Source organism: Pipistrellus hanaki (genome assembly GCF_964339955.1).
Source record: "Pipistrellus hanaki genome assembly, chromosome: 9".
In the NCBI taxonomy this organism is placed as follows: domain Eukaryota; kingdom Metazoa; phylum Chordata; class Mammalia; order Chiroptera; family Vespertilionidae; genus Pipistrellus; species Pipistrellus hanaki.
The window spans coordinates 38972807-38995482 of record NC_140511.1 but is presented as its reverse complement, the minus strand read 5'-3'; the positions used below and the strand labels follow the sequence as shown (position 1 = coordinate 38995482).

Here is a 22676-nt window from a genome sequence, read left to right as displayed (position 1 = left end):
GCTGGACCTTCCTTATATTTCTTTAAGAGGCACATCCTAATTGAAAGTCACTTTCTTTGGGGCTTTGTATTAATATTCTTTCATATTTATGCTGTTATTACCAATGCAGAATTCTGATTGTATGAGGCCTTAGCTCTGAGCGAGCACGGAACTCGATGCTGGCTGGTGAACTATGCCGACGAGGAATCAGACCATGGAAGCCATGAAGCTGGACCTCAGGCTCCACTCATGACTTGAGAATCTCACCCCTCAGTTGAGGCTGCTGTGTCCAGAGAGAAACAGGAACAAGGTCTGGAGCATGGCAAACCCTAGGGTGAGGACCAGCCCGGGCTCTCCAGAAACAGAGCACATGCTCGTGTTAGCATCTGGTCACAGTAACCACTGAGCACAGAATCGCATCCCAGGGTCTTGGGAAACCAAGGGCTGGAAACATAAGTAACATGTGCAGGATCGGATCACAGGTGAATGGTAGAGATTCAGAACTTGCCCTCTCCCTCAAAAGGCTACACGCAGGGAGAAAACCACAGCACTGCACCCACCAGGCCTGGCCTGCGGCTGCGGTCTGTCCTGCCAACATCTGGCAGAACAGAGGAGAGGCCGAGCTCACGCTCACCCTGAGGAACTGAGTGAGTAACGCTTGGTGTCTGGGTCTGGCTGGGTGTTTGGGGGGGGCGGGGGGGGGGGCGGTGGTAAAGAGAAGATGATGTCAGAGTCCCTGTCCTGAAGACACTCGGAGACCAGCAGTTGGGACAGACCCTTCCAACAAAGACAGCCAAGTGGTATTTTTCACATCAGAGCTGAGGCGACCAATGGCCCCACGCCAGGCACTTAGCCAGGACTGGTCTGTTGGGACCGCAGCTACTGCAAAGGCTGATAAATCAAGCCTGCGATTAACAGACAGGCATTCTAGGCCTCAACTCTAAGGGTAAGACTGCGAATGAGAGAGAGGTGACTGGGAAATGACCACTGCTGTTCAGAAGAAAGAACCAGGGTCTTGCAAGAGTGTTAGGAACTAAGGACCAGATTCAAAGGTTTTTATTCAACTCCATTTTCCCCGTCAGGGACTCCCCACCGAGGACTGAGACAGTTCTGAGGTGGACCCCATGTCACACAGACTCTGCATTAAGCATAGGCCTCCCTCCCAAGGGTTCTGGTTTAGTGAGGTTTTGCCTTTCCTGAAGTTTTATTTTCTCGTAGGAAATGTTTATCTCCAGCCAATGGCACAGCCCTTCCTATATAGACTCAGAAAAAAATGATTTCTGCCTGAACCACTGACCACTGGGTCCTGCAGCACTTTGTGGCAAAGGAAGGAGGAGACACATTCTCTGGAATGTGAGGGTAAAGAGGAGACATTCCTTACAAAGATGCCAGGCTTCCAGATGGCCACAGGCCTGGGAGGGGCTCGGCTCACTGGGATCTGGGAGCTGTGCTCCCTCCCACTGTGAGGGATGGACTGCAGCGAAGGTGTTAGAACTTATTTAAAACCTCAGGGCTCACTCTCATGGACAACAGAACATCTCTGTTCCCAACAAAACCCCAACCTGACTGATGATATTGGTCACCCAGCCCTTTGCACTGACCTTCTCTCTCTGTCTGTCTCTCTGCTTTTGCCTTGTTTTCTATTCTGCTGGGGATTGATGGGTCCCAAAGCAAAACAGACCAAACAAAAAACAAAACAAAACAAAAAAACGCACCATAAAAACCCAAATAACAAATCAGTGAGTTGAACAAAGGGAGAAAAAAAAAAAAAAAAAAAAAAAAAGAGGGTGTTGGAGAAATTTCAAGAAGAGAAATGTTGCCTCCATGTGGAAGGTCATCCAGGGTTCCTGTGTCACTGTCAGTCCCCTCCCACCCAGGAGTTTAAAAGTAGCTGCTGGTCCACACATCATGCCACCGGCCACACAAGGAAGACAGTGGGCAACAGCCTGGGCTCAGGGCCCAGTCCAGAATGGCCTTCCACCTCTCCTGTTATCCCCTTTCTCATCTCCCTACCGCTTACTGTCCAATGATCAGATGGCCTGGTGTCAGAGGGCAGGTAGCATAATGCAGCTCTGGGCAGGACACATTCCCCCATCAGCCTTAGTTCCCAGCATCCCCGAGCATCTTCTCATGCAGAGACAACATCCCACAGACCCCAGAGGGTGGCGGTTCCTTACCAATGGCAGTGGTGAGAAATGAAACCACTTCCGACTCCTTCCCGTCGTTGTAAAAAGCCAGGTGCCAGATGCCTGAATCCAAGTACTGGATGAAGCCAGTCTCATGGCTGGCTGGAGGGATGGCTCCCCGGGACTGGCGCTGAGCCCCCTCCAGGCTCCGTGCCTCCTGGGTCAGGAGCCTCCTTCCATCCAGCAGCTCCACAAAGTCAAACTGAAGCACAAAGAGAGCATGGTTAGAAGCGGGTCTGCTTTGCCACAGTGCTGGCTTCTTTCTTCAGGCTTCTCCTGTGGAGAACCCAGGGAACAGGCCTGAGATGGGCAAGAGAGGCTAATGCCACTGGAAGCTTGATGGACACCTCCAAGTCCTCTCCAGAACCCATGTTCTCAGGGCAATCATCTGCTTATTCTCCGTGGGTGCAGAGCAATTAGTGGATTCTTTTCTGGCCTCATCCTGCTTTAACTTTGGTGTATGTGTGGTAAGTCTTCATCTGGCTGAGTCTGGCCCAGGACAACCAAGCTTTTCCAATGGTGGGCAGGTGATCAGACCCAGCCACGTAACCAGTGAGCTCCAACTCTGTGGAACCCCAGGGGCCCAGGGGCCCAGAGTTAGGACTGGAGCCTTGGATGTGCCTTAAATGTCAGTCAAGTGCAAATGAAAAGATCATTTATATCTATCTTCTTTTTGTCAATGATTCTGTCTAAGCGCTCCAGTTTCAGGGAGCAGTTTTAACTGAATTAGCTCAAAACTCTATTAATAATTACATGCTCTGTCAAACACAATTGCCAATTGATCTGAGCTTGCTAGTATGAGACTCGGGAGAAGTCAGATGCATGGTGTTAACAACAGGAAGATGGTTAAGTCTTACTGGCTTACTAGCAAGCAAATTGAGCTTTCTTTCCTTCTTTCTTTCTCTATATAACTACTTTTCTTTTTTTAAAAAAAATTCTTTATTGTTTAAAATACTATATATGTCTCCTTTTCCCCTCATTGACCTCTCCTGGGCTGTTCCCATCCCCCAGTACATGCCTTCTATGTCTGTAGTCATGGGTTATACTTATATGCATGCATACAAGTCCTTTGGTTGATCTCTTACTCTCCCCTCTCCCCTGCCTTCCATCTGATGTTGGTCAGTCTGTTCGATGCTTTTATATCTCTGGATCTATTTTGTTCATCCGTTTATGTTGTTCATTATATTCCACAAATGAGAGAGATCATGTGATATTTATCTTTCTCTGACTGGCTTATTTCACTTAGTATAATGCTCTCCAGGTACATATTAAAAAACAAAAACAAAACAAAAAACCAAACCCAAGATATTTATTATATCTCATAAAAAATGTCTGAAGGCATGAATTTAGGGCTAGCATCCCAGCTCTACAAAGAAATCAGGGGCCATGCTTTCTCTATTTTTCTGTGACTCCATCCTTAGCAAATGAATCTATCTGGCTGTTACCTAAAAACCTTAATGACTGGTGCTAGGAGACTGCATTTGGCCTGGGGATGTCTGCTGGATGCCTACAGATTTATGTTACTCCAATCCCAAAGCTGGGAGGGCCTTACAAGTCTGTTCTTTACCCATCATGACTGGTAATATGTCAATCATCTGGACTGAGTTTATGAAGTGTTTCAGGCACGCATATGTCTGAGTAAATGTGAAACTACGAAGGAGAGAAAGAATGCCCAAAACTAGGAAAATAGCATGTACTCTGAGCCAGACCCTGCACTAGCTGCCTTATAAATGCTATTCTTTATTCTTCATAACAGCCCTGCAGTGTAGGTCTTGTTCTCACTGTTTGACAGATTAGGAAATTGCTCTGAGAGGATAACAGGCTGCAGGTTTCACAGCTGATAATGAGAGGTCTGTTGGATTCAAACTCAGGTCTGCCTGACTCCAAAGAGCACACATTTTTTCCTCTAGATTATATTTCCCAGAATTTAACTTAGGAGACTGGGTGGTAGTAGAACGGCAATGAGACATTTCCTAGAATTCCCTTCCCTTAAAAAACCCCAGGGATGTAACCCTGCATACCTGAAAGGCAGGGTCTGAGAGAAGGTAAATGGATAAATGAATTATCCTATATAATAAAAGCCTAATATGCTAAGTGTCCAACCATTCTACTGTTCAACCAGTCCCTATGATGTGTACTGACCACCAGGGGGCAGACATTCCAATAGGTAGGTTAGCTTGCTGCTGGGATCCAACCAATCAGGACTGGGTGAGACAGGCCCAACATGCCTTGGAGCCCTCCCATGGTCCTTCCCCAGCTGGATCATGCACCGGTGGTGTATCTTGGCCTGGCCTGTGCCCTCTCCCAATCCGGGATCCCTCAGGGAATGTCAGAGAGCCAGTTTTGGCTTGATCTCCACAGGCCAGACTGAGGGACCCCACCACTAGTAAATATATAATATTCCCTTCAAGCTGAAGGATGCAGGCTTAAGCATTAGGCTTCATGTCTATGGGTTAAGAGTTGAGGTAGGCACCCTGGAGATCAGCAGGGCGGGTGGGATTGCGGTTACCTGTGTGTGTGAAGGAGGCAGGCCTTTTCTGCCATAAATGCCGACCAGCGCCGCCTTTCCCAGAGACACATTGAATTTCAGATGCACAGGATGGTCTATGAACACCTGAGATCTCCAGAATGTGCCAGGAGGAATCTTCTGGGAAGCCCGTCTCCCCACGTCGATTTCTCCTGAGTCTATAAAACTGTCCTCTGGAAAGAAACTACTGGGCTTTCCTACCAAGACACAGGAAAGGGAAGACAAAACACCACGATTAGACACAGTGAGTCAAGCCATTAGTGCATTCAAATGAGCAGGGCGCCCCTCTGCCTCGCACTCCTCTCTACAACAGTCTGCTGCCAGCCACACCCTCACCCCCCAACTCCCCTACTGAGAGTTAGCAGTGCCCAGACATTTTCCCAGTGATACTCAAATGGTTTTGGTAAAAATATTCATTCCTCCACAAAAGTGTGGGTCCTCCCCAAGGGCCATCTGTTTACTGCATCATTCCACAGCTTGTTAAGATATATTTTGATCCTAAAAATAATCCTTTGCTGTCACACACAAGAATAAGTGTGTGTGTGTGTGTGTGTGTGTGTGTGTGTGTGTGTGTGAAATCGTACATGCTAAAATAGAAAGAATAGAAAGGCTGGAGGAAACAAGATGCTATTATTCAATTTCCAACTAAGAATGGTCCTGCTGGTTGTAGGAAGCAGGATCCAAGCGGAGTAAGGCATTTTACAAGTTCACCAGTTTATATATAACTGGAATTCAAATTCTGAGGCTGAGATATGTGGATAGGGTTTCTGTTGGGAACAGGGGTAGGGCTGGAGAAGACGAGGAAGAGAGAGGGAAAATGCTTTTTTGTCTAGGATGGGAGGTCTTTGAATATCATTTCTGTGCTAGAGAGGGTAAAGTTGAAGGAATTTCGCAAGTTCAGGCACAAAGACTATGACATGCTTAGAAACTTGACGCAGGGCCCCAACCATAGAAACTGCATGGAAGTCAGGGTTGGTGTGGTTAGGAGTATGGTCTCTTGATTATTTCTGTCACCAATCAGGGGAGTCACAGCTTTCTGGGGGCACCCCAAGTGCCAGGAAGGAAGATTACTTATCAAACTTCCTCTATGTAGTAATTAAACACATTCACATGTGAAAAATATAAACCCTCATTTCCTGCCAGACCTTGGCCTTCTGAGGCGTTGGGAGGGAGCAGGAGACTCTAGGGATGTAAGAAGACCACCCTTAGGATGATGACAAGCCAAAACCAAGTCAACATATTATTTGTCATTAGAAAGCACCCCCTGGCCATCCTAGTTCCAAGCCCATTGTGTTGTTAGAGCTGTTGGAAGAGACACTTTAGAGAACAAGAATCCATTTGTAAAGAAAACACGTTTCTGGGGACTTTTTATGAAAAACATTTGGGGAATAAGAAATTAAAACGTCTTTTCCCCCTAGCTTTGTAAGAGTCCTTACAAAGCACATTTTATGCTGAAATGGAGCTTGGCAGGGCACTGTTGTAGTCATAAAATATTGTACTGTTTTAAATAATACAATTCAATTTAAATGTTAAACTTCTCCATATGTTATCATTCCCTTATAAACTCCCAGGCAGAAACATCAGGTTTTTAGCTTCGAACCATTAAATGTTATTTTAATTAAATATATGCCAACAAAAAAAAGTTAAAATGCATGCTCTCAATAAAAGTACCACTAGTATTCTGTCATTAGTATGGGAAAGAGCTTGCATTTAATTCCTTTGTGGAAGCAATGTGCCCCAGACTTTTACCTTGAAAGTGGAGACAGGCACCAACCGCCACGCAGTGGTTCAAAGTTCAAAGTCAGAAGCCAAATTCGAAAAGCATTAAGATGGAAGAGAATTACTTTCCCATTCTTCCTTATCTGATTTCTGGTTTCCCAATACCACAATCCTTTTATAGTCCAGGTAGAAAATAGTATACCCTTGAGCTTCTAATTCTGCCAGGGAAGCAGAAGTCTGAGGGAGTACGAAACAAAAATGGGATGAGTTCTGGGCTTTTTACTCCTAGAAACTGCAGAGGGAGAAAACACGAGATTGCTAATTCTAAGGACTCGTTTCCTTTGTGAGTGGGTGGGAGTCAGAGCTGGTGAGAGTGGAGAAGGGCCTGCCTCCCACTAATCTGTATGTCTGAGAATAAATAACAAGAACGTCTCCCGCATTTCAGCACGCTGTTGGGAAACCAGGCACAGTTCATTTTCCTTTCAGTGAACATGTCTGCAGGAGACAGCCATTGTAGTAGCTTCTTCTTTAGCCTCACAGGTCAGGGGCCAAGCCCAGAGATTCTCAGGAGGTCTGCGGCCCAGGGGCATGAATAAGTTGGCTCTTACTCCAGAAGAGGGAGATGCAGAGGGAGGGGGATATTTTTTTTCTAACACTCTAGTATTTCACCAAAGACGCCAAAATAGGGGGAAAATTGTCTTTGGTGTATATACAATGAAATAAAAATACCGTAGTAAATTCTGGTCTAGGCATGTCCCACCCTCTGGCCCAGGACTTTGCCTTTTTTTGGCTAGAATATAAGGGCCACTCTGGAGCTTTGGTTCAAAGTGACCTTGGACCAGAAGGCACCCTGTCTAGACTCTTTGGAAAGGGGCCACAACCCGGCCTAAAGGCCATGTTTGAGAGGGGGAATTTAACCTCTATTATTCTTCTTCCTCTCTGGTCCTCAGAGGTCCCCTAGGCTAACCACCTGGATGAGATGGGGGCTTTTCAGGGGAGAGAGCTGCAGCTTGCTGGGTCCTGGGCCTGATGGGAAAGAGGTGTGAGACTGACTGGACTGAGGGCTGTTCCGAGTAAAACCACCCCATCCTTTCCTGCCTTTAAAAAATCCATCTAGCTGTCTTCTTTTCAGATGCCATAACCCAGGATTCTTTGCTCTTAATTCTGAGCACCAAGCTGTGAGCACTAGGACAGAAAACATCCTACTACACAGAAAAACCCAGCAGTGATGGAGAAATGAGATGGGTAAGAGGCAACTGGAGGAGAAAAGGCCTGTGTATAAAATTTATTTCACCCCTACAGACATTCTGGAAAATAATAATAATAATAATAATAATAATAATAATAATAATAATAATAAAATAGTGGTGATAGTAATGAAGGTAGAGGTAGTAGTTTTAACTAATATGCATTGAACTCTAACTACTTGAGGGGCAATCTCATGTATCTTAGGTCAGTTAATTCTCACACGATTAAATGTATTAATATATCCCGAGGCTCAGAATGCTTAAGAAACACTGGGAGATGAATCCATTCGGAGTTCACTTTTACTATTAGAATATGGCTTCTTAGAGCATGACATTGCTGAATGGTTAATCACAACCCTTCAAAGACATTCTCGATGGGGGCAGAGTACCCTGGCCCTCTTTAAGGGCAAAAGTCCAATTTAATGCCCAGTCCCTACGGGCTAACTAGCAAGGCTGGAGCAGGCAGATCCAAGACCCTCTGACAAACTTCCGGGCATCCTGGGGTCCCAGAAGTCGATAATTATTATGAAGTCGGAACCTGCAAACAGGCCTAAAAGGTGACCGTCAGCATCTCGGACATTATTCATAAGAAGAATCCAATCAGTGGGTGCCCCCAGAGGCTTAACAAACTGCTCAAAGTACTTAACTCAGGATTAGGGACCACCAACAGCACGATTAGGTTTCACAAGGCAGATTCGACTGATAATGGCCCTTTTCTTTGTAAATATATACAAATTCAGGCTTCCTGTAGCAATGCTGTGCAAATACACAATCATGTTTATAAAATAAATTTCTCAACAAATTTCTGAAATGATCAGGTAGCTCATTCAGTAAAATGTGCAAGACTTGGAAGAACTAAAATTTCATGCCACTGCCCAGTTACTTTCCCAAACTCAGTCCTAAATTGCTAATCAACTAATGTCTTCCCCCTCTCCTACCCTTTTTTTGTTCTTTTCAATGCAATAACTTGCACAAAGGATTCTTTAGTTTCCTTAGCAACTGTTTGAAATTTATTTGGTTATCAAAATAAGCTGTTTCATTTTGGAGAGCCCAGCTGAGCCTGCATGCAGCAATTTGCATGGTTCAAACTGATGGGCAATTCTGATTTCATTGCAGAAAGAAGAAAATGCTATCCCTAGTCCGCCAATTCAACCATCAGAAATGCTTGTTTATTCATGGCTTTTTTCCCCTTCTCCATTAATGCATAACATAAGTTCTTGCTGCTTTACTTGCAAAAGCTGCTGTATTTGGTTTCTTCCCTATGACAACCCTGAAAGGGTTATAGCCACGTTGAAAATATAATATATACTGCAGTTTGATGTTATTCTCAAAGACATGGTGAACGTTTAAAATACCGTTTCATCATATGTTTTATTTGCATTACTAAATAGTATTCAAAAAATGCCCTGATCCTCTGCAGGATCTTTGAGGATAAAATGTTAATCAGTCTGGATTTCTGAGATTCTAATAACTGATATGGAATGACTTTGAATTTGAATAGACAAGAAGAAAGAAACAAGGATTTGTTGAGTGCCTCTTCATCCTTAGCATTTGAAAAAATAGGTATCATCCTTGTTCTACAAATGAGGAAACTAAGACCAAAGGAGATGAAATAACTGGCAAGAATATTAGAGCTGATAAATGGCAGGGCCAGGAGTCAAACCCTGGACTGCCTACTGCAAGGCCCATTTATCCCTTTTTTCATCATACCCCACCGTTTCCCCCACCATTGTGGGACAGAGTCTCTGAACCTAATTCTGGTATCAGCTCTCCTCTTTAATACCCTCACCAGGGGCAGGAAATATGCACTCACATCAGGGATAGAAACTTTCCCTCTTGAGATGTGTCTAAGGAATTCGAGTTTTGAATGTCATGATTAAAAGCATTAACTGAGTAGACATTGGTTTGACCAAGGCAAAAGAAGTTAAGAACCACGTGGTCTCATGTAAACTATAGGAAGCTTTGTCCACTGTTTTTTTGTTTTGTTTTGTTTTTGGTGTGTTTTCTTGTCACAGTAATTGCTTTTGATGCTGACCACTTTCCAGCACTGCACTGCATTTCAGGGGTTGGTAAATAGGATTTCTATTTGCATTAGTAATGACAGATAATACCTTTAAGCAAAACTACTCCAATTAAAGTAAACCAATAAGCTGGTGCAATTATATTTTGTCTCTTATCTGCGCCTCCTGCTCCTTGCCTAAACAACCCACAAACTAATTTCATTAGAGTGAGAGACTTCAGATACATCCAACTCCTGTTTAAAGAATGCTTGATAGAGATCATGGGGGTGGAGGGGAGAGGAAATACATTTTGCTAAATGAGACCCTTTGCCAATAGATTTAGGGTTAAACATATCTTCAGTCTGCATTTGTGCATGCTGATCTAAAGACCGTCTTCATTTCCTGTGTATTCATCTGCAGCATCTGACACTGTAACCGGCTTGGGCATCACGAGCCAACAAGCAGGACCATGGACAGGACCAACTTGAAAATATTCTGAAGAGCCATCTGGCTAGTCCTCTGATGATTCTGTGACTAATTTCATATGTAGAACTTGCTAATTAGAATGGGCCTTAGAGATCATCTAAGAGATCATCCACAACCTCCCTGTAAAGAGAAGGAAAATGAAGCCCAAAAGGTCTTTTCAAGGGATTTGCTTAAGGTGACATCATAGGCAGCTGGACTTGAATTCAGGGCTCCTGATTCCTAAGCCAGAGCTCTTCCCGTGGTTCTATGCACCTGCCCCCCCTATCCTAATACAGGGCAAAGGAAGTGTGAATTATTCAAGGTTTGAAGTCTCCTTTGGAAAGGAGAAGATAGGCTTTGTTCTGTGAAAATACCCCCAGTTCACATCCCTTAAAGATGACTACAGGTAAAAAGTTGTTATTGGCCTTGGAGATCATCATTTCAGAAGTCATGAGTAGATACCCCAATAAGCATATGCTATCCTATTAACCAAACTGTTGCTTGGAAGGCAAATCCTGAAAGGCCAGAAAAGCTCAGAAACCATGACCTAAAAGTTAAATGAAAGGAAAGGTAAGATGTAAGCAGTAAGAATAGGAGGCAGCTATGGCCACTTTGCTGACTGAGTTAACACCAGAGAAAGAGAGAGAGAGACAGCAGGTCACAGCAGAGGCAGGAGAACAGATGGCCACCCTGCCCAGAATGACCTTCTGACTGGCTCATAAGCTCAGACATCTTTCCTGGTACCATTTTCTGTGAGTTTGCATCACTCGTGGTTGACAGTGAAAGAATTTGTATTGATGGCATGCTAGAAAGACTCCTAATAAATTCAGAACATGGGTCTAATGGTGTTCCATTTAAGAAAGCCAAACTCCAAATGTCACCACCATTTTCATCAACGATAGAAAAATAAATTCATGCCTTAGTGTACAATGGATTTCTCATCCATGTCTCCTTCAGGGGCTTGTAACCATAGGGTTAGTCGGGAAGGACAAGTTGTGGGAGAATAAGAGCCACAGAGACCTGGGCTCAGATTCCAAATCCATTATTTACTGGTGGGTGACTCTGGCTAAGTCACTTCATTCATGTGACCTCTAGTTCTTGGATCTAAAATGGTTATAAACAAATCTACTTACCTCACAGAATCCCCGTGAGGATTAAATGAAATGCTCTTTACAAAAATCTTTAAAATGAGCACACTGTACAAACACTAATGATTATTGGTATTGCATACGAGGAAACCAGAGCTCAGAAAAAATGAGGCGAATTCCTCAAGGTCACATGGCTGGAAGGTGCTAGAACACCACCTGAACTGGTGTTTCCATCAAACCACAAGGGTCCAAGGATATTTCAATGACAACACAGCATCTACCCACATCACCAGGCCCTGCTCCCGGAAATGCCCCTTCACCCCATGAGGTTGCCCCCCAAGAGCTTGTCTGGATCCCACATAATCAGAGGCAGCCATCCCAGCAGTGAGCAAGCCCAGAATGCTTCCCTGGAGGCATGAGATGGGATACCGCCGAGCACCAGGAGCCCCACCCAAGCCCTGCCATGAGCTCACAGTGACAGTGGCTGTGATGAGGACACATGTGGACTGGCAGCCGGTGTGGCGTGCAGAGGGATGGAGGAAGCGCAGAGCATGGAGCTGTGAGTCAGGCACATGGCGCGCATAATGGAGGTCTCCTCAGTTCAAAGGCAGACACAGAGGACTCACGACACGGACAACATAGCAACCCTACCTTCTGTGGCTCCTTTGCCTTTCCTGTCAGGGATCTCTAACCCAGTGCCCCCTGAGGGATACAGGGAGACGTCGGTTGGCACAGGCCAACTGCTGGCTGTGTCCTCCGTGATCTCATACATCTGCCCCTCCATCGGCTGCAGGTGCCAGTTTAGGCCAAACAGGTGCATGGCTGTGGTGAGCAATGAAAAAAGTCATCTTTTTCTGCTGGAGGTGGAAATGAAACTTCCAAGCCATGGGGGGTGGGGGGACAGGTGGGATGGGGATCACAGGGATTCAGGTCAGTTCAGTTCAGCAAGTAGCCCCCGAGGAGAGCTCGTGCAGTGCTAAGCCCTTCAGAGGGGATGGGAGCCGCAGAGATGACCGAGGTATGGACCCTGCCCCAGAGGACTCACAATCTAGTGGACCTGGGAGGGGGAAAGGGAAGGGAGTTTCAGGTCTGGGATTTGTGTTTTACTTCAGGGGGAAAGTTGCCATTTTTTATCACAAAGGGTTAACTTTCTTAATACAAAAATAACTTTTGCAAATAATAGGCAAAGTCCAACAACTCGGTCAGAAAACAGGCATAGGAACAGACACTTTACAGAATTAGAAATACAATCGGCTCTCAATTATATCAAAAGAGACTCTTAACATCACTCATAGGAGGAGAAATGCCAGTTAAACGTTGAAACCCTATTTTTCACATATGGTTTGGCAAAGATGAAAGGAGGTTGAAAATACACAGTGCTGGCAGAGAGCAGGAAACAGGCACTCTCATACTTGGCTTGTGCGAGCAAAAGCTGGTATACATCCCACGGAGGGCAATTTGACAAAAGCTGTCAAGTTTAAAATACACATACCCTTTACCCTGGAATCAGTTTCACATTCTAGAAACTTCTCCTCCAGACCCACTCTCCAGATACTCACACACACACTAAGTGATGGAAGTACACTCATTGATAAGGCTATTCACTGCAGCACTGTCTGTAATAGCAAAATATTGGAAACCAGTCCCTCAATAAAGGGCTAGATACATATACTGTGCAACCATACAAAAGGGAGTGAGGAAGTTTTTTGCATGTATTTTTCTGGAGGAAAAATTATAACATGCACAACAGTATATTTGATATACTACCACCTTCGGGCAAAAAAAAGAAAAATTCCTATACTAGTATATGTACAGAATATTTCTGGTAGGCTATGAAAGACATTGGTGGCTGTGGGTGTGTCCTGTGAAGGAAGGAGATGCTAAGTGAAAGGGACAGAGGAGAGATTTACTTTTCACTGTATATCTGTTGTACATTTCTGAGACAAGTCGCAGAACCCAAAACTGTTCAAATCCCGAAATCATACACCTTCCATCTTTCTGGCTTGAAGGCCCAGGCTCTCCCCAGTTCCCCAGGCTGCCTCTCACTAGCTCTATCTAGCAAGGTGTGTGAGCCTGTTAAGGATATTCCCCTGTAACATGTCAAGCAGACTCTGAGGTTTTTTGTGCCTTTCTAGGTAGCAACATAGGATTCTGTGAGGCTGACAGAAGGTGGTATTAGTTGGCCCCAGCCTATGGCCAGGTCCACTGATGGTGGTGTTGAGGCGCCATGTGACTGCCTTCAAGACACACACACACACACACACACACACAAAAACCACAAAAAAACAACAACAGAAAAAACACACACACACAAAAAAAAACCATGGAGGCTGAACACAGCACATCCTCTTGACACAAGCCAACCCGAGAATACACACGTTTAATTTTAACCAGCAGGCGTACCCTGATAGCAGGAACTGAATCTGACCCTGTGTTTTCTCTTCGGTGACTGTGGTGCAGGGGAAGTGTGAAGGACCAAAGGTAAGAAAACTGGGTTTGAAAACTAACTGCTACTTTTTGGCTGCAGTGTTCTCACCTGAGACACACGGATAAAAATGTTTCAAAGGGTTGTTGCATCCATCAGAGGAGATGAAATGTGGCTAGGGGCTTTGTAAATTGTCGGTATATGGGATTAACTATGTTTTATAACCATTATAATTGTACCATTGATGATCATGATAAAATAGTAGCTAACATTTATTGAGCACTTTTTAAGTCTCAGGCACTAAAATGCTGTACACTGCTTTTGACTATCTCTGTGTAGTTGTCAATAGTAATAAAAGTTAACTTGCCTGGAAGAAATGAACATTCGGCTATTTCCAAGGCTGGATTAGCTTACATTTCTGCTTACCTTCTTACTGTTTTAATCTATATATTGGCAACTCCAAGGTGATGGAGAAATTGTTTGAATTATGGACAACTCAGATCTATGGAGTTCAATGTGTAGGGCCTCCTTCCCCATCAGAAGCAATGATTGCATCTCAGTGTGCAAAAGTGCTATCTTGTTCAAATGTCAGAGCATTAACTCATCCCAGGATGAAGAGAACTCTCAGAGTGTTGTGAAGAGAAACATTTTTATTGTCGAAGCTTTCTCTTATTTTTCACAAGATGCAAAAGCAAGTCCTTGCTTCAGTCATTACGCTAAGGGGGAAGAAAAGCCAGTGGAAGAAGTGTTACAGGTGAAAATGATCACAAGATCTGGTGTCCCAGGGAAGGGAAGGAGGGCAGGCCGGTCCCAGCAATGAGGCAGGCTGTGGACCTAAAGCTAGGTGAGCGTTGGCACTCCTTCCTCTTAGCTGTGGTTTCTCCTCCCCCCATCCCCAATCATAAACAGAGGCTCCACACAGCTGCGACCCAGAGAAGATGAGCTCCTGAAAACCATCTGGGAAAGCAGAGGTCTGGGTTCAACTCAAACTTGGACCCTCCTCGAAGATGCGGTCATTCAGAAAACACTTAGGAGGCTGGTGGGCAGGGAAGTGAGCCCACAGTCACCCAAACTTGGCTGAGCAGAGTGAGCTTGCAGAGTAGGATGATGTTGGGTCAGAGATGTGAAGCTTGAATAGTGTTGCTTTTAAGCCGAAAATAAAAAGAAGGAAAAAAAAAGGGACCCTTTGTATGTGACCCAGAGTCTTAAACATAAGTCACTCCGTTGTTTCACTGAATTGGCAGGTGGGTGGTTAATTTCACAGTTCTGGGTTCTGGGGGAGGAGAAGAGAGAAGGAAGAGAAATAGTTTGCCCTGTTTTCTTCCCAAAGGACACACAACCCACGGTCAGCCGGACTGTCCAAGAATACAGATCTCAAGCAACCACTCCTCTATCATGGGTGATCATCAAAATAATAATAGCAACACAAAACCAAATACCCAATGCTTTATCTACATTATCCAATTGAATCCTCACATAAAAAATCATTCTCGATCATTGGAGAATGTATACAATGCAGCTGGAATACAAATGGAGCTATAGGAATACACCATGATTTACTCAGAGAAGTAAAGTAAGTCAGCTAACACCGCACAGCTGGTGGAAGATCGAGGCAGGTTTCAGAGTCAGGGGCCAGTGTTCCAAAGGACCTGGAAGTTAACAGCCATGGATCCAAGAAAGCAAAGAAATGGAAATGCCCCTCTCCAGCCTGCTCTGACGATGGACCGGACCATGGAAAAGTATACATGTATCATCATAGTCCTGGTTTCCTGAGGAATCAATCCTAACCACCACCACCAGCACCACCAGCACCACCACCACCACTGCCACCACCACCATGAATGCCCACTACAGAATTATCTAAATCACACCCTGTGGTGGTCTGTATTTACAACTGTGCAAAACTCTCCAGTACACAAAAAGGGACATACATAAGAAACTTGATGCTGGTTTTGCCTTTCAACTACTTTGCAATTCAATGAAAAGGTGAAAAGATACTAGAGTTCAGACAAAGGCTGTGGAAAGGCAGCAGGTTCAAAGATCACCACTTTGAAATGTTAATGATTTCTGAGAGCCAGGAGCTAGGCTGAGGGAAGTTTCTTATTCCCTCCGCTCTGGTCAATCTGATGGGAGGCCTGACATTTCCCAGTTGCCTTTTCCTGCCCAACAAGACAAGAGAGATGGCTGAGAAAGTGCAAGCTCCATCTTGACATTTTTAAGAAAAATGCTCAATAGATGTGCAGACGTTGAAGGCTCCAGGCAGCACCTGGCCAGAAGGAGGCAATTAACAAAGTCATTATGCAGGAGTCACCAATACAAGTACAGGAGACTTCTCCCTGCACAATGCAAGCCTCCTTCCAAAAACCCAATGCACCTGTCACTCAGCAGCTCCAGGTAGTGAGTGCAGATGGTTATAACCACAACTGCTGATTCCAGTGGCATTTTTGGTTTCAGAGACAGTGGGAACCAACTTAGCTACACAGGTACCCACTTTTCTTATATTAGTGCTCAGGTTGTTTTTTTTTGTTGTTGTTGTTGTTTTTAAATAGCATCATTTGTGTAAAATGATGTGTAAATTTTGTGTAAAAAAAATTTGTGTAAAAAAATGTGTAAGTCCCTGAATTCTTTGACTTATGGTTCTCTGATGGGGAAAACAAAAACCAAACCACGACACTTTCATTCCCCAGGTTCTTTTCCTGATTTTGCTACAAAGCCACGGCATTCAAAAGTCTCAAACCAATAAGTTACATACACAGAGATGTACACTGCAGTGTAATAGCAAAAACATTGGAAGCCACGGAGATGTCTAAAAATAGGGAATGACTTAGCTAAAATATAAGACAGGTACTGGACGGAATACAAGGTAATCATTGTAATAAATAACCATGACAACTAGCAAGGAGGGCAAATGCTTACAACATAATGTTAAGAGGGAAAAAGCGGGACACAAAATTGCAGGTTTCTGCTGACTGCATAGCTATAAAACCAGATATGCTTATGAAAAAAATAATCTGGAAAGACATACCTAAAACTGACATCAGGCTTTGAGTTATACTGATAGGGTTATGGATACATTTTCTTTGCTAGTTTCCAAGCTCATGTCAGTGCTGTTTTACATTAAAAAGGAAGTTCTACCACTGGGCCTCCAAAGCAACAAGTAGAAAGGAAGGACCAGAGAGCAGAGGGGTGAGACCCTGACTTGGAGTGAGTAGGTCAGTCACTTAGGCAAGGGGAATTATGTACTTTTTTTTCATTCAGTCCTAATGTACACCTTAAGGAAATTATGATTCTCAATTTACAGGTGAAAAAAATATGAGCCTCAGAGAAGCTGCATGACTTTCTCAAAGACACTGTCCAGATGGGAAATGAGAAAGTCACCTGGGAACCCAGATCTGACTGGTTCTCAAGTCTAGGACCTCCTCCTGGTATATCATACTGCTGGTGGGTTACATGCCTGAAATTAAGTTAAAATTAAAAAATAATTAAGGCAAAGCCTCTGCTGACAGCATAGCCAAATTTGCTCTTTTGAGATGGTTTGTCAAGGGGCTTTCTCCTCAAGGACAAAGCATGGGGCTCTATCCTTCCTCTTAGGCATGGCTGATCCCCACAATCAAACCACATAAATCCCCCAATGTTGTGTGGCTCAGTGGTTAAGTGTTGACCTTTAAATCAGGAGGTCAGGGTTCAATCCCCTGTCAGGGCGCATGCCAGGTTGCAGGCTCAATCCCCAGTGAGGGGCATGCAGCAGACAGCCAATCAATGATTCTCTCTCATCACTGATGTTTTTCTCTCTTTCCCTTTCTTTCTGAAATCAATAAGAAAATATTTTTTTAAAACATAAATGAAAATAAGTGACTTGTCCATTGGCAGAGTTAGTCCTCGAGTTCAGCTCTCCCCAGAGCACTCAGAGTTAGGCCAGTTATTAGTTTTATGACTTTGGGCAAATTACTTAGGCTCTCTGAGTCTCAGTTTCCGCGTGTGCAAAATGAAGATAGCAATAGCTACCTCAAAGGATTAAATGAAATTATGTACGTAATTTGCTCAAATCTGTGCCTAGCACGTATGCAGTAGAAGCTCAATAAATGGCAGCTGCCATCCTGTTATCTTGCTATGTTAGTTTTCCTAATTCCTGAAGCCACTGCAAGACTTGTTAAAGTGGCTCTGTTACGTCACCTTTCCCTTCTTTTTATATATTCTCCCAAACTCCCCTTTTTGCCAACTGTGAATTTCTTCCAGCTCAGGGCCCTCTGCTCTCCTGCTTCCCCTAGCTGACAGCCTCAGGAACTCGAGCCATTTACCCAATGGCTACACGAGTTTTTAAAAGTGGGATCGCTATAGAGTAGCCTGACAGGATCCCACTGGTGACTACGTGTGGCTAATTTTAAATCAAGTAAATATATTGCTGTTCTTCCTGTCTCCAGATACACCTGACTGCCACAATCATGGTTACTGTCTCTCAGCCCCAAATTAAGTGTTTTCTGTAGAATGGACTCTGGCACAGTTAATCATTTTTCTGTGCTGTGCCATGCTGGGGTGGGGTGGGAGGGGGGTGAGGAGGGAAGCCTTTTAGCAAGGATTCCTTGGTGGCTACTCGATATTTCCGTAAATCAAGGTGGGGTTGGGCATGAGTGAGAGGCTCAGGCGCAGTGAACCTCTGAAGTGGGAAACAGGCACGTCCACCTCGATGCGAAGGCAAAATATCAATTTCGCCAGTGGGCTCTGAAAACTGGTGACAAGGCAAGTTGCAGGAGAAGCACGGCCGGAATCTAATTTGTACCGAATAGAGCAAACGGCTATTATTGCAGTAATAGAATAAGAAAGCTGTCATTTCTGGGCACCTTTCACCTGACAGGCTCTGCGAAGACCTCTTCGGTACGTAACTAATGCAGAGGTTGCCCACCTCCGCCAACCCCTGGAGTGACCTCCGCCCAGGCCCCGCACCAATCCCAATATCCTGCTGGTCCCAGAGCCAGGAAATGAAAGGCACTGAGGCTCATGGCTTAGGGGCAGCACAGCCTTTGCTGCCGGGCAGCCCTGACCCCTTCTCTGGTCCTCACGTTCATGGTGATGCGACTTGGCTCATGTGATTTAACTCTTTTGAGCCTCAGTTTCCTCTTCTATAAAATGGTGACAAGAATACCTAAATCTAAGAGTTGTGAAAAGAAAAGAGTGTATTTTATAAGCGTGATATGGTTGGTGCTTGGCATCTACTCAGATATACAGCCAGCGGGGCTCTCTGTGCTGGTACCATATCATCATTTTTTTTTTTTTTTTACCATAATTAGGGTTTTCACTGAGAATGTGAAGGAAGGAGGTTTCTGGAGTTGATGACCCTGAGTTTTGCTCTGGTGTTGGAGGCTGTTGCTAGGACTGACAGTACAGCCACAGGGTGGAGACTCAGACCTGACCGGTGCCTCCTGGCAGAGCCGCTGCTCTGAGCTCCCTCTCTAACCTCCTAGTTCGGAGCTCTCTCTGGAAAATGACCCTGTCATTAAGTCACAGCAGGAAATCCTGTAAGAGCTGTATAGCCATCTTCCTGCTTGTTCCTCCATCAGCACGGCCCTCCCAGATTAAAGGAGAGAGAGAGTAAAGGGAATGAGCTCACAGACCTGCTGGGTCAGGCCACCCTGAAGCCCTCTCTTCAGGGCAGGGAGTATTTCTTTCACTTCCATCTCCCAGCACCTGGTCCACAGGAGTGAAGAAGAAAGGGGGGAGAGGAAGGAGACAGGCATAATTAGGATTATTATTGACATAACAGCTGCCATGTATTCTAAGTGTACCGTGTGTGTGATGTAATGCTGGAGGATTCGCATTCGCCATTTCATCTCAGAATCCTTTAGAGCAGTTACTATTAGGAACCCCACTTTATAGATGAGGCATCTCAAAACAGCAACAAGGTAGATATCGTTAACCTAATGCATCTCCAGGAAACCGAGGCTCGGGAACTGCCTGTCATTGCACCATTCACCATGGTGGCACCAAGTCCAACACCAGGTCCGGGACACTTGAGACACCGAGCTTTCCTCCACCTGAGGACAGGTTTCCACTCAGTCCCCATCAGAACAAACATACAACTTCTGATCCAACTGCTGCCAACAGAGCACACGGTCCAGAAAGGGGACTCCACACAGAGGAAGTGCTCAAACCTGGTACAAGGCCCACGGCCCTTTCTTCATATTCAAGGCTTAACTAATGGCCCAGGCATCAAAGACACTGGGATGGCCAGCCCGTTCCAGCTGCTCTGTAGGGGGCAGCAGCCAGCACAGCCCTGGCAAAACCATCCTGGGCCTGGTAAAGTGCCCGTCACTACCCGGAGAGGAGGGGCAATGCTGGCACGAAGCTCTGCAGTTTCTGACTTCCTTCTCCTACAATTTGCCTTGTCACCAGTTTTCGGCATTTGTGGCACCTGCATCCACGTGCCAACAATATTCACAATGCCATCTAGGTGCCTGGACTTAGCAAAGGACCAGCCTCTCACACGTGGCACATAGTCCTCTCCTCCAGTTGTAGCAACCTTCAAGGGGGCAGGGAAAAGCCATGGGTTTGGTGAACACTGGGGAGCTACAGGAGAATGCCTGTTGCTAGGTAGCGTTTCCATAACTACTACTAGAAACACGCGGTGATAGGGCTCCAGAGAGCAGCACGCCCACTTCCTGATTTCCTTTGGCACGCCAACCCTGTAACTAATTTTTTTCAATGATCAAAGTCAATTAGGAGGTGGTCCCCACTGTACCTCTAAATGGAGTTTTAATTTGTGTATATATTATTAGGATAGGCCTTCTCCCTCTAGAACATTCACTTTGGTGAGAGGAAGGAGGGCGGACAGCTTAACGTGGAGCCTGCCACCCGGGTTTGTGACTTGGGATAATATTTCTTCGTAATGAGAAGCATTTTGAAAAAGCAGTTTAAAATCTCCTAGAACAGAGTGTTTCCTGCCCCCCTGGACATTTTCTGGCTCTTTGGGATCATACCACATTTTCTTAAGATTTTAAAATTGGTTTTTAGAGAGAGAGGATGACGTGAGAGAGAAACATCAATTGGGTGCCTCCAGCATGCCTCTGACTAAGGATGGAGCTACAACCCAGGCATACGCCCTGACCATGAATTAAACCAGTAACCTTATGGTGCACAGGATGGTGTCCAACCAACTGAGCCACACTGGCCAGGGCCACACACATTTTCATGTTTCCCTTCCTTGACAAGCACAGAGCAAGGCTCTCAATAAATGTGGGTCCCCTTCTCTGATACACACAGACACCTGGCTTGGTTTAGTCCTTCCGTTAGAAATTTAAGGCGGCGCAGATTTCCAGGCACCGTGATGATGCTGATGATCAGGTTAATAATAGCCACTGTCTTTGATTGAAAGCTATATGGTGCCAAGCAAGCACTGTGCTTTGTACTTTATAAACACCTATCCTTTAATCCTCACAGAGCCCTATGAGGTAGGTACTATTATTACCCCCTTTTGCAAATAAGGGAAATGGAGGCTTGTCAAAGAGGTTCAACAACTTGCCCAAGATCACACATTTAATAAGAGGTCTGAGTTGAATCCAGGTTGCACTGAACCTGTCCCTAACCACTATAGAAGCCGACTTTCTGCTTAGATGTAAAAGTGTAGAAATGACAAGAATGGGGGGAAATGCAAATCGTTCTTATATGGACCTGCCTTCCTGCTCAAATTCTGTAGGCAATGTATTTTCCTGAGGATAATCTCTTCATAACAGAAACAATTTTCAGAGTATTTAAGTGCTTGTTGAGCACAGTATCTGACATTCCTCATTACTTCCCCCTGCTCAGGAGTCTCAGACTGTGTGCATTTCCATCCCTTGGACACACCTGTCTGTGCAGCCTCCAGGCTTTTGCTAATGCAGAGATTCTTTGTGAAATAGCCACTGCCTTTCTGATTTTTTTTTTTTTTTTTTAAATCACAACAATGACAAAAAACCATTCTGCAATCCTTCAAGGCCAACTTCAAGTATCACCTCTTCCATGAGGATTTCCATTATTATACCAGCCAAAAATGCCCTCTGCTCTCCCCTCCCACCGGGGCCCTTCCCATTACTGCAGCACCTCTCCATGCACCACCCTGTCCTGACACCTGTCTCCTGTTCCTTGCTGGCTCTGTGTCCATCTCTGTACCCAGTGGAACAGATCTTAGAGAGACCCAGCCACTGGCCCTTACCAGCTGTGCATCAACAGATAAGTCACTTCACCACTCTGGTCCTCAGTGTTTTCATCTGTAGAAATGTAACCACAATACAAAGGCATCTCCCAGGCTCTTGTAAAGATTACACTTAATGCAAGTTCTTTATAAAAGAAAAACACCCCAAGTTTAAAACACAGACCAATGCGAAGATTTATATATGAAACATCCAACACAGCCCCAGGCCTACACAGTTGGGTGTATGAGCTTAATACACTACGAAACTTATTTAACTGACTTAATACACTACGAAAAAGTTAGGATCCGACAACCAGTTGTGAAAAAAGAGTTTTTAGGTAAAGAAAAAAGAAAGATGCCACTTCTTCTAAGATTCTCACTTCATCTTTGCTCCCCTCCACTCCATCTCCTCTCAGATCCACTTTTGTATGCGTAGTGGCAGCTCACACAGACACACACAGGAGCCCAATGAGCATGTCTTGCTATAGAATTCCACAGAGGCTCTGAGTGGTGAAGTTCAGGACAACGTGATGAAATGGATGCCACAGTACAATCAATGACACTGGCATTTTTTCTCTTTCCCCACCGGAGGCTTAACAAAATCTAACTCCAGGCTCCAAGGCAGGATGAATCTAGCTGCCTGCCATAGGCCTGCAGGAAGGACTTTCTCCAGAATGAAATGTTAGGCCAGTGACAGTAGTCGAGCCCCATGAGGCCGGGAGCTGGGAAGAATCAGATAACAGGAGCTGGTGCTCAGTGAGCCATGTGCATCAAGGCTGTCACTTCCTCCTCAGTCCTGAATCACTATGGGTGTAGACCCCAGCCCCACTCAATGCCATAGCTAGCTAGCAATCCAAGCACAGAGAATGGCAAGGGCAG

At 45.0% G+C, this 22676-nt stretch overlaps 1 protein-coding gene across 7 annotated transcripts in view; it reads right to left on the bottom strand.

Annotated features, from left to right (window-relative positions):
* The window catches only part of TENM4 (teneurin transmembrane protein 4), a 695703-nt gene that overhangs the window by 168569 nt on the left and 504458 nt on the right, over positions 1 to 22676 (bottom strand). For 6 of the 7 annotated variants that reach the window (XM_084894429.1, XM_084894427.1, XM_084894433.1 and 3 more), the window contains 3 exons: positions 11863 to 12033; positions 4675 to 4889; positions 2157 to 2367 (listed from right to left, as the gene is read on the bottom strand). In XM_084894429.1, the coding sequence (XP_084750555.1) occupies positions 2157 to 2367; positions 4675 to 4889; positions 11863 to 12033 (597 nt within the window). The remainder of the gene's footprint in view (positions 1 to 2156; positions 2368 to 4674; positions 4890 to 11862; positions 12034 to 22676) is intronic. The other variant, XM_084894432.1, reaches the window with a different exon arrangement.